At 36.3% G+C, this 13,837-nt stretch overlaps 1 protein-coding gene across 1 annotated transcript; it reads right to left on the bottom strand.

Moving 5' to 3' along the window:
* Positions 1-1,858: 1,858 nt before the first annotated feature.
* Positions 1,859-13,743, bottom strand: dhcr7 (7-dehydrocholesterol reductase). Its single transcript, XM_048186200.1, has 8 exons — positions 13,581-13,743; positions 9,672-9,784; positions 9,372-9,594; positions 6,803-6,893; positions 6,396-6,609; positions 4,855-5,059; positions 4,237-4,368; positions 1,859-2,751 (listed from the first exon to the last, which is right to left on the bottom strand). The coding sequence occupies exons 2-8, from the start codon at positions 9,776-9,778 to the stop codon at positions 2,287-2,289; spliced, it is 1,437 nt and encodes a 478-aa protein (XP_048042157.1). The 5' UTR covers positions 9,779-9,784; positions 13,581-13,743; the 3' UTR covers positions 1,859-2,286.
* Positions 13,744-13,837: the final 94 nt, after the last annotated feature.

The following is a 13,837-nucleotide window of genomic DNA, read 5'->3' as shown; positions in this document are numbered from 1 at the left end:
TTTTTTAATGTGTTGTTATGTGGTTGCCAGAGTGTTATGATGACTGCCAGGGCATTGCTATACAGTTATCAAGGTGGTTATCAGGGTGTTCAAAGTGGTTGCTAGGGTGTTGCTATGTGGTTACTGTAGTGTTCTAAGTGATTTTTTATTATGTTGTTATTTGGCTGCCATTGTGTTGTGATGGCTGCCAGGGCATTGCTATGCAGTTATCAAGGTGGTTACCAGGGTGTTCAAAGTGGTTGCTAGGGTGTTGCTATGTGGTTACTGTAGTGTTCTAAGTGATTTTTTATTATGTTGTTATGTGGCTGCCATTGTGTTGTGATGGCTGCCAGGGCATTGCTATGCAGTTATCCAGGTGGTTACCAGGGTGTTCAAAGTGGTTGCTAGGGTGTTGCTATGTGGTTACTGTAGTGTTCTAAGTGATTTTTTATTATGTTGTTATGTGGCTGCCATTGTGTTGTGATGGCTGCCAGGGCATTGCTATGCAGTTATCAAGGTGGTTACCAAGGTGTTCTAAGTGGTTGCTAGGGTGTTGCTATGCGGTTACTGTAGTGTTCTAAGTGATTTTTAGTGCGTTTCTATACCATTGGGTGTTGTGATGGCATCAATTGCTATGCAGTAGTTTTTTTAATAAGTAGTTTTTGTGTGCTGCAATGTGGTTGATAGGTCATTGTGGGTAGTTGTCAGCAGTTTGCTATGCAGTCATTGTTTTTTTTATTGTGTTGCTAAGTCCTTATGATATTCTGGTCCCTATGAATCAGGAACCTCTTTCAAAAGTAATAGGACATCTCTCTTCAACAAGCTACATGGTTTGAAATATAATTCATAGCAAAAGTGTGAGCAATACTGATATTGAAGCTTCCACTCAGTACATGTGGTCAGTCTTGTCCATGTACACTAATGTCCTCTGCTTATCAATGACGTTCAGGAATCGCCACCATAAGCAATACAAATGAATTTCTACTTTGTTGAACTTCTCTCTGACACCCATTCATCCATTCATCAACCTCTGGACAGCCATTTTGGCTTCTCTATTGAAAAAAAGTGGGGAATCAATGCAAATCCCATTACCATAACATGCTTATGTCCATTATAGTCAGCGTGAAGAATTTTATCATGTGGTTTACCCTTTTTATATTCTATAAAGCAACATTAAACCATTGACTTAATACATGTACCACAGATATATGTCAGTATGTCCAGCCTGTGTCTTCGTGTGATATATGCATTAGGACATTAACATGCATTTCATTGTTTTTTGATGGACATTGTTAAAGTAACTATTGTATGTCAGGGCTCTGTTCTAAATGTTTTAAGTGTATCTAAATATATAGTGTATTTATAAATCTTCCTCTTTAGTGAAGGTGGTGTGATGTGTTTGGGATATTAGCCCACAATCAAGGAATTATTAAACTCATGGTTCAGTGATTAAAATCAATCATTTGCTTGCAACAGTTTCAGTGGTGTTAATAATATGGACCTTTTTCAAGTGTATTAAAATATGCAATATAAACTAAATGCTTGTGACTTTGTGTGTTTTGTCAGGCTTGTTGCTTTCGTAAATTAAAAACTCTGACTCCACCTGCTGGTGGTGGTGTGTCGTCATACTTCAGCTTAAACAAGGATGTGTGTTTTACTTGTTTGATTTTTTATTAACTTTTTTTTTTTAAATGAAAGTAAAGTGAACATTTAGTAATTTAATTTAATTATAAGACATAATTAATGCATTAAACTTACTTTTAGAATGTATTGTACATAAAAACTTTAAGCAAAGTTTTAAAAAAATTTTTTAAAAATATTTCTTTTTATGATTTCCAGCTTTAGATTTAATAATAAAGGATTTCACCAGGAGAAAAACCAAAGACAACGTAGGAAACTTTTATTTCAGTAGTTTGGTTGGTAGAAAAACTATGAATAGAAATGAGAAGCAGCAGTCCAAGCATTTCTGGACTTATAGACTTTTGTCTATTTACATCCAGAACAATAATGAGTTTAAACAGATGGAGCTTATACAAAGACAGCAACATTAAAACTTGAGTTGATCACAGTATTCTGTAATGTGTCACCTTGATAATCTTGAACTGATTTATTCATATAGTATATGTACGCTCACACTCACTCACTCACTAAAAGGCAAAATAATATTTGTAAAACCTTCCATCCACAGTCTCATAAAGTTTAAAAAGCCAACTGTTTAAGAATAAGTACAAAGAGCTACAGAAAATAACAAGGCAAAGTGCTTTTCTGTATGTGGCTGAAAAGCAATCCAGGATATGGCGGAACGCACTAGAAGATGTTAGGCAGCAAACGGTAGGGCACAGCCGCAGTGTAGCGCTCCCAGTCCTTGCCGTACTTGCTGCTACAGCGGTGCTCGTCACGAATGCAACGGTGCACCAGTAGGATGGTCATGTAGACGATGTAAAAATAGGGCAGCAAGTGCTCGCCACCACAGGCCATGCAATACGCCAGTGAGCCCATCAAATCACCCGTGTAGTTCATGTGACGAGCCACTCCCCAAAACCCTGAGGTCATCAGTTTGCTCTTGTGAAGGCCGCCATCGGCCGATCGGTAGGAACACTCGATGAAGGTGGGCTTCTTACCCCAGATTTTGCAGTTACCCTCGGTGCGACGGAAAAGATCTTTCTGGTGGTTGGTTGAGCGGAAGATGTAGTAGCCCACCAGACCCAGGATGAGGACGGCTGCAGCATGGGGCGTAGAAAGCTGGATGGGGTTGTAGACCAGGTAAAGGCCCTAAAGAACAAGAACATGAATCAAGATCTGCATTACATAAATAGCATTACTCTCCTATTGAAATCAATTAAGCGGTGCATGAGGATCAACTAAAATATTAGAGCTGCACGATTAATCGTTAAAAGATCAGATCGCGATGTCGATTCAAACACCCACGCTATCTTATTCCTAAATGACAACGATTTGGCTGAGATCTACCTAAAATGACAGAAACAATCTTCGGAAAAAAATGATTTGCAATGTAATTGGATTTTTTATGTTGGGTCGTGTCCTTTTCGATTACATGGAGATAGCTATACTGCAGCCAGCCACCAGGGGGTGATCAAAATGTTTTGGCTTCACTTTTCAGCACGTGTGCGGCACACTTGATAGGTATTAAAAAGCTTCACAAACAGTCTTTTGAACCACACAGGATCATTATTTCTGATACAGTAATCCAAATTATTACAGAAGTACTGGGATAAAAGTTTATAGTTCCGATATAAACACTAGCTGCATTTCCATTACCCTTCAAATTGGGCAAATTGAAGTTGCAAATTGAAAATACACCCAATGGAAACACGTCAATTTCGCAAAAAACTCCCATACATCGCAAAAAAATGCTTACATGAGGTGGTTTTCAGGCAATTCGAAAAAGGAATATTTCGCAAAACTGCAATGGAAACAGTTTTTCCATATTTTCAGGTCACCTGGCGTACGTACAAGTCGATCATTCTTTAAAGATGGCGCTGTATGTTTGGCCATACATGGCTGCTCCCAAGTGTAAGGGGCTTTCCTTGCCATTAATGCTTGGATAACGCTTGGTACATCTCCTTCCATTAAAAATAATGGGTAGTGCAGTGGCTGTGATAAATGCAAACATACTAACATCCATTGCCATGATATTTGGAATGACTTATAAGTAGAGGAAAAAAATATGTTTTGGTTGCATAACATCAATGCTGTCATTTTGCAATAGATTTTTATCAACATTTAGAAAATATTGCAAAAGTTTTGTGCAAATCCATAAAGGAAACCCGGCTACTGATGTATACGTTAGTGAACATAATCACCTAAATCACCTTAACTTGACGCTTCAAATAAAGATTGTATCATTACATTGTTACACCAGTAGGTGGCGACAAATGGCTGTTAAAAATGTGTTTGTCACTGAATCATTCTTTCAAAAGATTCATTCAAAAACACTGATTCATAGAGTAATGAAAAAAGTAAAGTGAAATGAGTCATTGAATCATTCATTCAACCCGATTTAAAAAAAAAAAATTTAAATAGACTGCAGCATTTAACATTTTGTCAGAATGTAAATTACATTATTTTGTTTTAGTTGTCTCTTCAGAATCCTGATCTTTATTTAAAAAAATAAAAAATAAAATAGCGATTAATCATTTATTCAGAATTGTGCGGCTCTATAAAATAGAGAATGCAGTATTGCAGATGCCACATCCAGCAGAACTCAAGCCCTGGATCTGCTGTTCAGACACACACCTGCAGCGTGTAGAGGAAAGGGAGCCACACGCAGTCTCCCCAGCCCAGGTACCAGCCAAAATGATCATGGCAGATGTCTATAGTCTTGAGGTACCAGGCTTCATTCCAGAAGAAATCCAGAACATAGATGGCCTTAGAGAAGAAAGAAGTCACATTGGTGATATGAGGTAGTGATGGGAATAATATGGATAAAATGAAACAACACTTTATGAATCAATACACAATCAATACTCAATTTTAACCCTATAAAGCCTACTGTATCATATTTGATACATTTATTTCTAAGGCCTCTAAATGATCAACATAACCAAAACTTTGCTGAAATATAATCCACTATATGCCCTCTGTCATCTGATTGATACTTTATACTTTTTTAGCAGGTAAAATGTATCATTCTAACATGTTGTGGTGTGCATGTGTTTTTGCTGTGAAATATTAGCTGATTTTTATAAAGTAAACATAACACTTACTGGACTGAATCAACTTTACTTGATTATCCATACATCATTTTTTGCATTATTTGATGTTATGTTGCAGTGCAGTGGTAAAGGATGTGTGAGCAGTAGATAAGAGCCACTGAGTTGTCTTATAGTGCCACCTAGTGGCTACATGACTCACTTGCAAAACATTGACCAGGATCATGGAGTTTGTCACATAACCATACAGCTCTTGCTGTTTGGCCGCATAGGATAGGTTAATCAGGGTCCACGCCACGATACCCGGCCGACCATTGAAGAAAAGCTTGAAGTCGAACCATTGTCCTATACGAGGATTGAACTCAATTCCCATCATGTAGTTGTAGAAGATGTTGCCTGTGAATTTGCTGCAAATCAAATAAGAACAAGACAGTAAAAATTTTACTAAATGACGTTTTAAAGACCTTTTTAAGACCAAGTGAAAATCTGAGGAATAAAGTCAAGGGAACAAAACATGTCCTCTAAATGTAAATGGTTCAGGGAGAAACACAATGAGTTGTATTAGCAACATTTCAGAGTTTGGAAATACAACTTCCAACAGATATACATTAATTTAAATCATTTTGAATATCTCTGCTCACAACCACTGGAATACGGACATAACTTTTGCTGTACCTTCTGATCACACTGCTCAAAAAATGATGTTGTTCCTCCTCAGTATTTTTGTCTTGTTTTCCAGTGCAAATATCTAAAGATTCTTACATCAAAATACATTTACTTTAGAAGCAAAGTGGTATAAGGTAAGAAGTTGTCTTGTTTTCTGTTAAATTGATCAAAATGGTTTGCTTTATGATTAAAACGAATTCAAAACCATTGACATATTTGTTTGTGTTTTAAGTGTAAACTTGGTTAATTTTGTCTTAATTTCTCAGAAAATAAGACTTAATATCTTAATTTTTCTTCTCAAGTAAATGTATTTTGATTTAAGGATGTTTAGATATTTGTGCTTTTTTTTGCAATGCATGCAACATTTAATGCCATGACTTTTCTGAATGTAAGTCTTTGTGCTCTGATATAAGATCTTTTTAAGGCCTTAAACTATGAAATGGCAAATTATGACTTTTAAAGACCTTTTTAAGACCTGCAAAAAAAAAACAAAAATCAATAAGAAAAAATATAAGTAAAATAATTTATTATTATTATTATTATTATTATTAGTAGTAGTAGTAGTAGTAGTAGTAGTAGTGTTATTTTACAAATTTTAAAATAAATAAAAAAATGAACATAATTTGTGATTATTATCATTTACATTAGACATGCAAAATAAATCATGTCAGATCTTTATCCATCATTAATGTAATTTTAAACAAACTAAATTATTTAAGAAACAAATATAAACTTTTAAAAGGGAAAAAATAAAAAATAAACACATATTTACCCATATTTATCACACATTATTACATTCAAACTTACTGAAAAGTAATTAAAATCCTCCAGTCATAATTTAAATGATGCTGATTAACCCTGAATATTTTTTTATTATTATTATTATTTTTTTTTTTATTGCTTAAGCTATATGCTGCAAAAAGCTTACAAAGGATGCGTGTCGTTCTTACTCAAATTATGTTGGTTTCATTATAAAATTATAAGTGGAAAAAGATCTGACATGATTTTACTTGCATTCATCTGCATGTTTTCATACCCACTGTATGTACATTAAATAATCACAATGTGTTTTCTCACCAGTCCTCTGGGTTGGTGGGGAACAGATAAGCCTTAATGAAAGCGAATGTGGACACGGCATAGCCGAGGATGTTGGTGCACCATAACAGAGGGATCCAGTTGTCAATGATGATGGTTGGTGAAAACCAGTGGAAGTATTGAGCATTAGCCACCCACAAAACATGAGTGATTATCCAGCACTGCAGACCGTTGACCTCATACTTGTTAATCAAACCTGAGAGAAACAAAAACATTTTGACACTAGCGGTCAAAAGTTTGGAATAATTATGATTTTTTAAATGTTTTAAAACTAAAAGAAGTCACTCATGCTTACGCCAGTGTACCTTTTACCACATCTTCCAATATCGAGTCAATTGAGTAAATGTACATTAATATTTCTGATAAATGAATTATCTATTTTTTATTACCTGCTGGTGTTCGGGAACCATCCTGAACTCCTCCCACATAGCCTGGAAGGATCTTATGCAGTAAATCTGGAACGCACATGTACAGCACCACCTAGTGTAGAGACAACCAAACCTCACAATTCAAGTCCAAAACCATTCAAATCTTTATCACTACCAAAGTAATGTGTTACAATATTGCGTTACTCCCTAAAAAGTAACTAATTAAGTTACTTTTAGTTACTGGCCGATTTCAAAACACTGCTTCAGGAAGATTCGGAGTGTTATGAATCTTTAGTGTCGAATCAGCGGTTCGGAGCGCCAAAGTCACATGATTTCAGCAGTTTGGCAGTTTGACACGCGATCCGAATCATGATTCGGCACAAAAGATTCATTTATAACGCTCTGAAGCTTCCTGAAGCAGTGTTTTGAAATCGGCCATCACTAAATAAGTTGTTATTTTGTTTTTTTGGTGCACCAAAAATATTCTCGTCGCTTTATAATATTAATATTGAACCACTGTACTCACATGAACTGATTTAAATATGTTTTTAGTACATAAATGGATCTTGAGAGCGGAAATGTCATTGCTGGCTATGCAGGCCTCACTGAGCCATCGGATTTCAACAAAAATATCTTAATTTGTGTTCCAAAGATGAACAAAGGTCTTACGGGTTTGAACTAACCCTTTAATGACAGGATTTTCATATTTGGGTGAACTAACCCTTTCAGCTATGCAGCCATTCTGGATTGCAGAAGAATAGGACGCAGGAGAAGAAATGCTGTGTTTGAAATCACCCCCTATACCCTCATTTACTATTCCCTACAGTACTCTACTAATATATTTCGCTTAAAGGAGTGAATGAAAATGAGTGAGTGAGTTCAGACACTGAGTGTGTCGGAAGGGCTGCCGCTTTTGCATAGTTTGTGTTGCATTGAAAACTGGCAGCTCCAGTACTAATGAAAAATATTTTCATGTATAAACCATAATTAAACAATTTAATAATCAATTAAAAAGGAATTCATATCTGTATGATATTACACTGTAGCCACATTGAACCAGCAGTTTGGAAAATGGATAGATGGATGGATGAGTCAGCTGTGGGCGCCATCTTCTGGTCAGATGTGGGAAATCATTCACCACGACCCTCAGAGTGCATTATGGGTATTCTCTAGCCTTTGAGCATACATCAGGGCTGCGTTCAGCCCTGACAAAACATTGCAAAATGTTTTTTAAATGGAAACGGTGGTGTGTTGAACACACCGTTCTGAGAGTTGCAACTATGGCAGCTGAGAAGGCCATTCTTTGTGTTCTTTTTGAAGAATCTTCGGAGGCTGATGAAGTCGGTATAAATACGTGTTTAATACTGCAAAATATGTTCAATGTTACAGTCACTGCCCTTGCCACCCTGAATAAAAGAGAACATCCCAATCGAGTGAAGGGATTTGTGGAAACTGTGGTTTCTAATTATTGTGATCCAACATGTTTATGAAAGTTTATGAAAGTATCACTCCACAATACAATAGCAAAATATACAAGTATAATATTTTTATGTTACATTAATCAGTGTCAAGCACACCTTCCTAAGGAAAGGATATGGACCAGAAGACATTGCAATTACTAAATGATATTTAGACAGACTTAAAGAAGTTCCAGATCTGTACTTGTGCTCTTATTAATTAAGTTATTTTGCCCATTAATGTAAATGAACATGTGCAAACAATATAGTTGCTCTTGTGAATTTATTTTGATGTTAATTACATTTACAAGCCGTTTCTTTAATACCGCATGGTTTATATGCATGTTGATGCTGATTGGCTGATATTTTTGACACACTCACCAAACAAGAGAAAACGTATCTCAAACCCGTTGCACACCGTTTCCAGGAAACATGTCGTTCAGCTCGGAAACCGTAGCAAAACGTTATGCACCGGTTTGAGCTTGAACGTGCCCCAGTTGTACACTCGTTATTGCGGTGCATTATGGGATTGAATGAGTGCACTTGATAATGTCCACTACAGTTTCAGACACCACTACAAATGGCTGTCCCCTCAAATAGTGCCCTTTTTAAGGGTATAGGGGGTAATTTTGGACATGGCCTCTTACTTTAGCAATAAAAAAAAAAAAAAAATGCAACACCAATGTGATGTTTACATAAAGCCATTTTTGCTTATTCCTAGGGTTGAATTGGATCATCGAAGGTCAGCAGCAAAGACATTGGTTAATTAAGTGTTTGAGTAATATTCTGAGTTTGCATTTCACTGTTTTTAATTATTTTGAGGAATATTGAATCTGTTTTTGTGAAAGTGAGATGAGTAAATGCTCACATTTAGTCTAGAACTACAACAACCATCATGTTCACACAGTGCACACAACACATCTGCACTTACTCCTGATATCTCTCAACATGGGGACAAGAGAGCGGTCAGTTAATAAATGGGAAAACAAAGTAATTTGAGTCACTTATTTGAAAAAGTAATCCAGATATTTTGTTGTTAATTTAAAAGTAATTCGCTACTTTACTCGTTACTTGAAATATGCAATCTGATTATGTATCTTGTGTTGCTTGTATTCTTCTGTAATTCTGCACACCTGAAATGTGACCCAGACTGCGTAGATCTTAGCAGCGGCCCATGAGAAGGAAGGGGAACGGCTCCAGATGGTGAGCAGGGTGGCGTCACCGCTGTAGAGGTCCAGTAATGGATGGCTGATGGAGCACTGGTACTGATCACACGCCATGATGAAGAAAAAGACGAGGAAGGGGGCAAAGCACAGCAGCAGGATCACACTTGTCAGAGAGAACCAATCCACCTCCCTACAGCGATCGACAGCTTATCAATACGAGTGAAAACAGGATATTTGAACATATTAAACTTTTAGAATTGAACTTACCATGCTCTTCCCCACTGTGCCGGCTCCTTTCCTTGGTCTTTCACCCCTGGCCGTTCTCCATTGGAGCTGCCCTTATGGCGCTTTCTCACAGCATCGGCTGCCATCATGGATGTCTGTAGGAGTGAGATTGGAGGAGGAGCATAAGAATAACCTCTGAGATGGTAAACCTGTCTCTGGCATAAGTGGAGAACAAAGTGCACAGCAGATAACTGATAACACAATGTAGGTGTTATAATTATATGTGCTAAATGTGATAAGTAATGACATTTGTATAAGCTGAAAGTTAATGTGACATTTCATGGTTTTAGATAATGACTTAAAGCTTAACTTATTATGTATAATATCAGATTTAGAGGAACAGGGATGTTGCCTTTAGTGCAGTGAACTATAATGTTATCTCTCCAACTGATAAGACGTTATGAATTGTGTGCTTATGCTATGCAAGCAAAGGTAGTTGCTGTGCATTAATCTTTTTTTTAGGTTTGTTGGTTTGTTCTCAACTGTAAACTTATCTTTTATTATATGAACAACGACGGTTGAGAAGAGAAATGTTCCATTCAGGGTTATATTGCTTAAAAGGGTCAACGTGACCATCATTTTTTTTTGTCCAAAGGCCTTTGTAATAATAAAAAACAAAGATATGACATCCAAAGTATGTAAGGCAGTACAACTAGACCTCTCCTACTGAATCCAAAAGGTTTTAATTATATTTTGCTACATATAAAGGTATTTTAAAGATTCTGAAGTGTCAAAAGGTCATTTGGTTTAACCGTTCAAAGGACAATACAGCCATTTCATTTGTGATTAAAATATCTTAAAATGTAATAAATGTATATATTTTTTATTCTGGCATGATTTTATAACATATCAACATAGTGCAAAATGGTATTAAAATTATGTGTAGAAGTCGTTGCTTTGTTATGAGAAAGAATGTCCTGAAAAAATGTCATTGATGTCACTCGGAGTAACCAATATAAAGGGACCATTTTTGATCAAGTCATGTGGTCAAAATCATGTGACAGGATGTGACATCATTCAGATACCTGCAAAGGACCACATGGTCATGAAGCAAAGTAACTAACGCTCTCTTAACTATTTGAAAAATTCATGTTTTCACTTGCTCATACGCATGTCCCGAAACATCAGGTCATCAGCATAATAATTTATGCAACAAAAAACATGTAACTACAATGTATTTGAGTCAGAAATTAATTCATGATGTTCATGTTGTTTTGCAAAACACTTTTACAGCTACTGAGGTGGAAAACAGTTGGGGCCGGTTTGGTGGTATGGGTAAAGATGGTAGGGTCACGTTTTTTTTTTAATATATGTACAATGTAAAAAACATTTATGTACACAATAAGTGTGTATCAAATGATTAATTTAAATGTTAGTACATAGTAGTTAAAGAAGTACTTTATATGAAGAGGGTATAAAATGCATAAATACAAAGGTGAATGTTTAAAACTAAGATAATATAAATGAAGAGGGAAATAATCAAAATCAATTTCAGTTGTGGCGTCATTTCCACAACTACTAAGAAAATTTGTGCTAGCAAAGTTTTAATTAAATGTCTACTTGTTTACCAAAAAGCCGACTTTTTCAGTGAAGACCATGTTTGAGATGGTAAATATGCAAGGTAAATATCACTTATTGTGCTTTATTGCTTACTACGGTCTACATAAAATACTAGTTATGCCATAGATACCTACGAACTGTGCATTATTATTATTAAACACAATAAATTGTTTGAGATGTGGTGGAAATTACATGTTCATGGCATTTCAATGTTGTCAAATGTTCATTTCATGACCTTTAAAGGTGCAATATGTAATATTTTCTGTCTGCTAGAGGTCGCTAGAAGCCTAAAAACAATGGCGTAGCTTGATGATGCCAAGTTTGAGCGCAGAATCTTGGGACATGTGGTCTTCACCTCAACGGACGGTGGAAAAGAATCGGGATAGGACTCGGGAAGAAATCATGTTCATGGATGTGATTATTAACGTTATTGTAGTATGAAGCGGAGCAGGACCGAGTGTTGTGGAGCTGAACGAGGAGCTGGAGCGATTGAGCAACGCACGCCTCACGAGCAGCAGGACTTTTATTATAACACAGTCGCCGGCGCCACTTCCGCTTTTCCGGTCATGAGTATGAGGTAACACAGCTCTGTTTATCAGATTAGATACATTTGAGAGTGTTGAAAATGATGTTATAACATTACTCTGTGCGTTTGCTCGGCGGCTGCTGTGAGACACTGTTACACACTGCAGTAAGATAGATCGATTTTACAATATCATATTAAATGCTGGATGGCTTGTGTTTATAAATGGCATGCAATACATTTTAAAACGTATTATATGATGGAGAAAATGCTGTATTACTGTTACAAAAAATAAAGCTGCATCTGATTATGCTATGTTAGCTACTTCACAAAATAGTGTAAAGCATGGTACTCACAAAAAAAAAATCAAGAAAATTAGATTTAAATAATAAGACTAAATGTGTTGAGCTGTATAACAACAATTAGTTTTCTGTCTATAAATATATCAAAACAGTTGTTCTCTTGTCTATTAAAACGTGTAATATATTAAAGCGTCTTTGGTGTTTCCATGGTTTCTACAAAATAAAACCGGAAACCGAGGGTAACGCAGGTATGACGCAATTGACAGGCGACTCCTCGCACGTCCTGGAGCCTTGGTTAAAATTGCCATTTTCTCACGATTTACAAATAGTTGCAAACATTTGAGATATTGTAAGTACTCAATTGAACAAAATATATAACACTGACCTAGTGGTTTTTGGATATTTTACTGCAAACTTCTTACATATTGCACCTTTAAATCGATTATTTTTCAGAAAATCAACAAGTGGCCAAAAACAGCCAATCATGAAAAAAAAGCCAATCAATACATCAAAAAAGTACCCCCCTTCCATTGAACCGATTGGTAACGCCCAACCAATGCGCATCGCACTTTTACCAAAACAACGCGAGTGGTGCTCTACTATTTGAATAGAGAGCACGGGTAGCACCAAAAAATGAAGAGAACCGCTGCCCAGCCGACTATATTAAACTTCTGTTCAAAGAGGGACGTTAAAAAGAATAAAGCATGTACTGAGAAGGAGGTATGAAAACATTGTAATAGCTAAGTAAGTACACTCCACATATATTTTAGCTAGCTAATCGGTTCCATTGCAATTTAGCCACAACTATCAGTGTAACTGTAACCAGTTACCAAAACAGCCGTCTGTTTTGAACGAATTGGCTTGAATGAACGATTTAAGTAGCTCACTCATTAAAACGTCGAATCGCTGCCACCTACTGGCGGTTTCAATATTTAACAATTTCTTTCTTTTTAGAATCACTCTGTTATGTTAGAATTTGATGAATGCTTATAGATAAATTCCATAGAGTTATGATAGATAGATAGATAGATAGATAGATAGATAGATAGATAGATAGATAGATAGATAGATAGATAGATAGATAGATAGAGAAGAAATAAATTATCCAATAACGCTACACATAAAACAGATTTTTTTTTTTTTTTTTTTTTTAATTAAAAAAAAATAATAACAGGCAGCATACCAACGCTCAACCCCCCCAATGTTGAAACCAAATCTACGCCCTTGACCTCATCCATGCACGGTGCTCTCTGAGATGTGTGTGTGTACAGTGATCGAGAAAATGTGTTTACACGAGAATTAACCATTATATAGTGTTGATAAAGTTTCATCTTGTGTTTGGACTGAAACCAGAAGCGCTGCACACTAAACACAGAACAGAGATTTCAATATGCTGTACATGCAACCTTGAAATAAAGATTAGCCTACATTATAATACGTGCAAAACGTATATTTCAAATGCATTAAAGCAACTGTTTAAAAAAGTTAAATATCACAAATGCTTACAGTTTCAGGGGTGATGCTGCGCCACTTCACGCTGCCCAGATGTTTACAGTGATGTAACGAACAAAGTGGAGTCTCTGGCCCAGAGCCATAAAGAGAATTGTGGTTATATATCTCTCTATGGCTCTGCTCTGGCCGAGTTTTAACTCCACCCACAGCCACGTCATGAACACTGATCCAATCAGAGAGAGGCGAAACACATAGTCTTGTCAGTGATTGGACAACTGAGACCTGAACCCATGAGCGCCTGATGATCTCTC

This window comes from Megalobrama amblycephala, linkage group LG3 (genome assembly GCF_018812025.1).
Source record: "Megalobrama amblycephala isolate DHTTF-2021 linkage group LG3, ASM1881202v1, whole genome shotgun sequence".
NCBI classification, from domain to species: Eukaryota; Metazoa; Chordata; class Actinopteri; order Cypriniformes; family Xenocyprididae; genus Megalobrama; species Megalobrama amblycephala.
The sequence above is the reverse complement of the archived record's forward strand: the minus strand, read 5'-3'. Positions and strand labels throughout refer to the sequence as shown.

Bases quoted from the DNA above. Each gene is read 5' to 3' on its own strand.
- dhcr7 (XM_048186200.1), bottom strand. From the start codon at position 9,778: ATGATGGCAGCCGATGCTGTGAGAAAGCGCCATAAGGGCAGCTCCAAT. The intron at 9,595-9,671 runs GTAAGTTCAATT...CGATCGCTGTAG, and splicing joins GCACAGTGGGGAAGAGCATG to GGAGGTGGATTGGTTCTCTC. The intron at 2,752-4,236 runs GTGTGTGTCTGA...CTTGTTCTTTAG, and splicing joins CTTTCCTCTACACGCTGCAG to GGCCTTTACCTGGTCTACAA.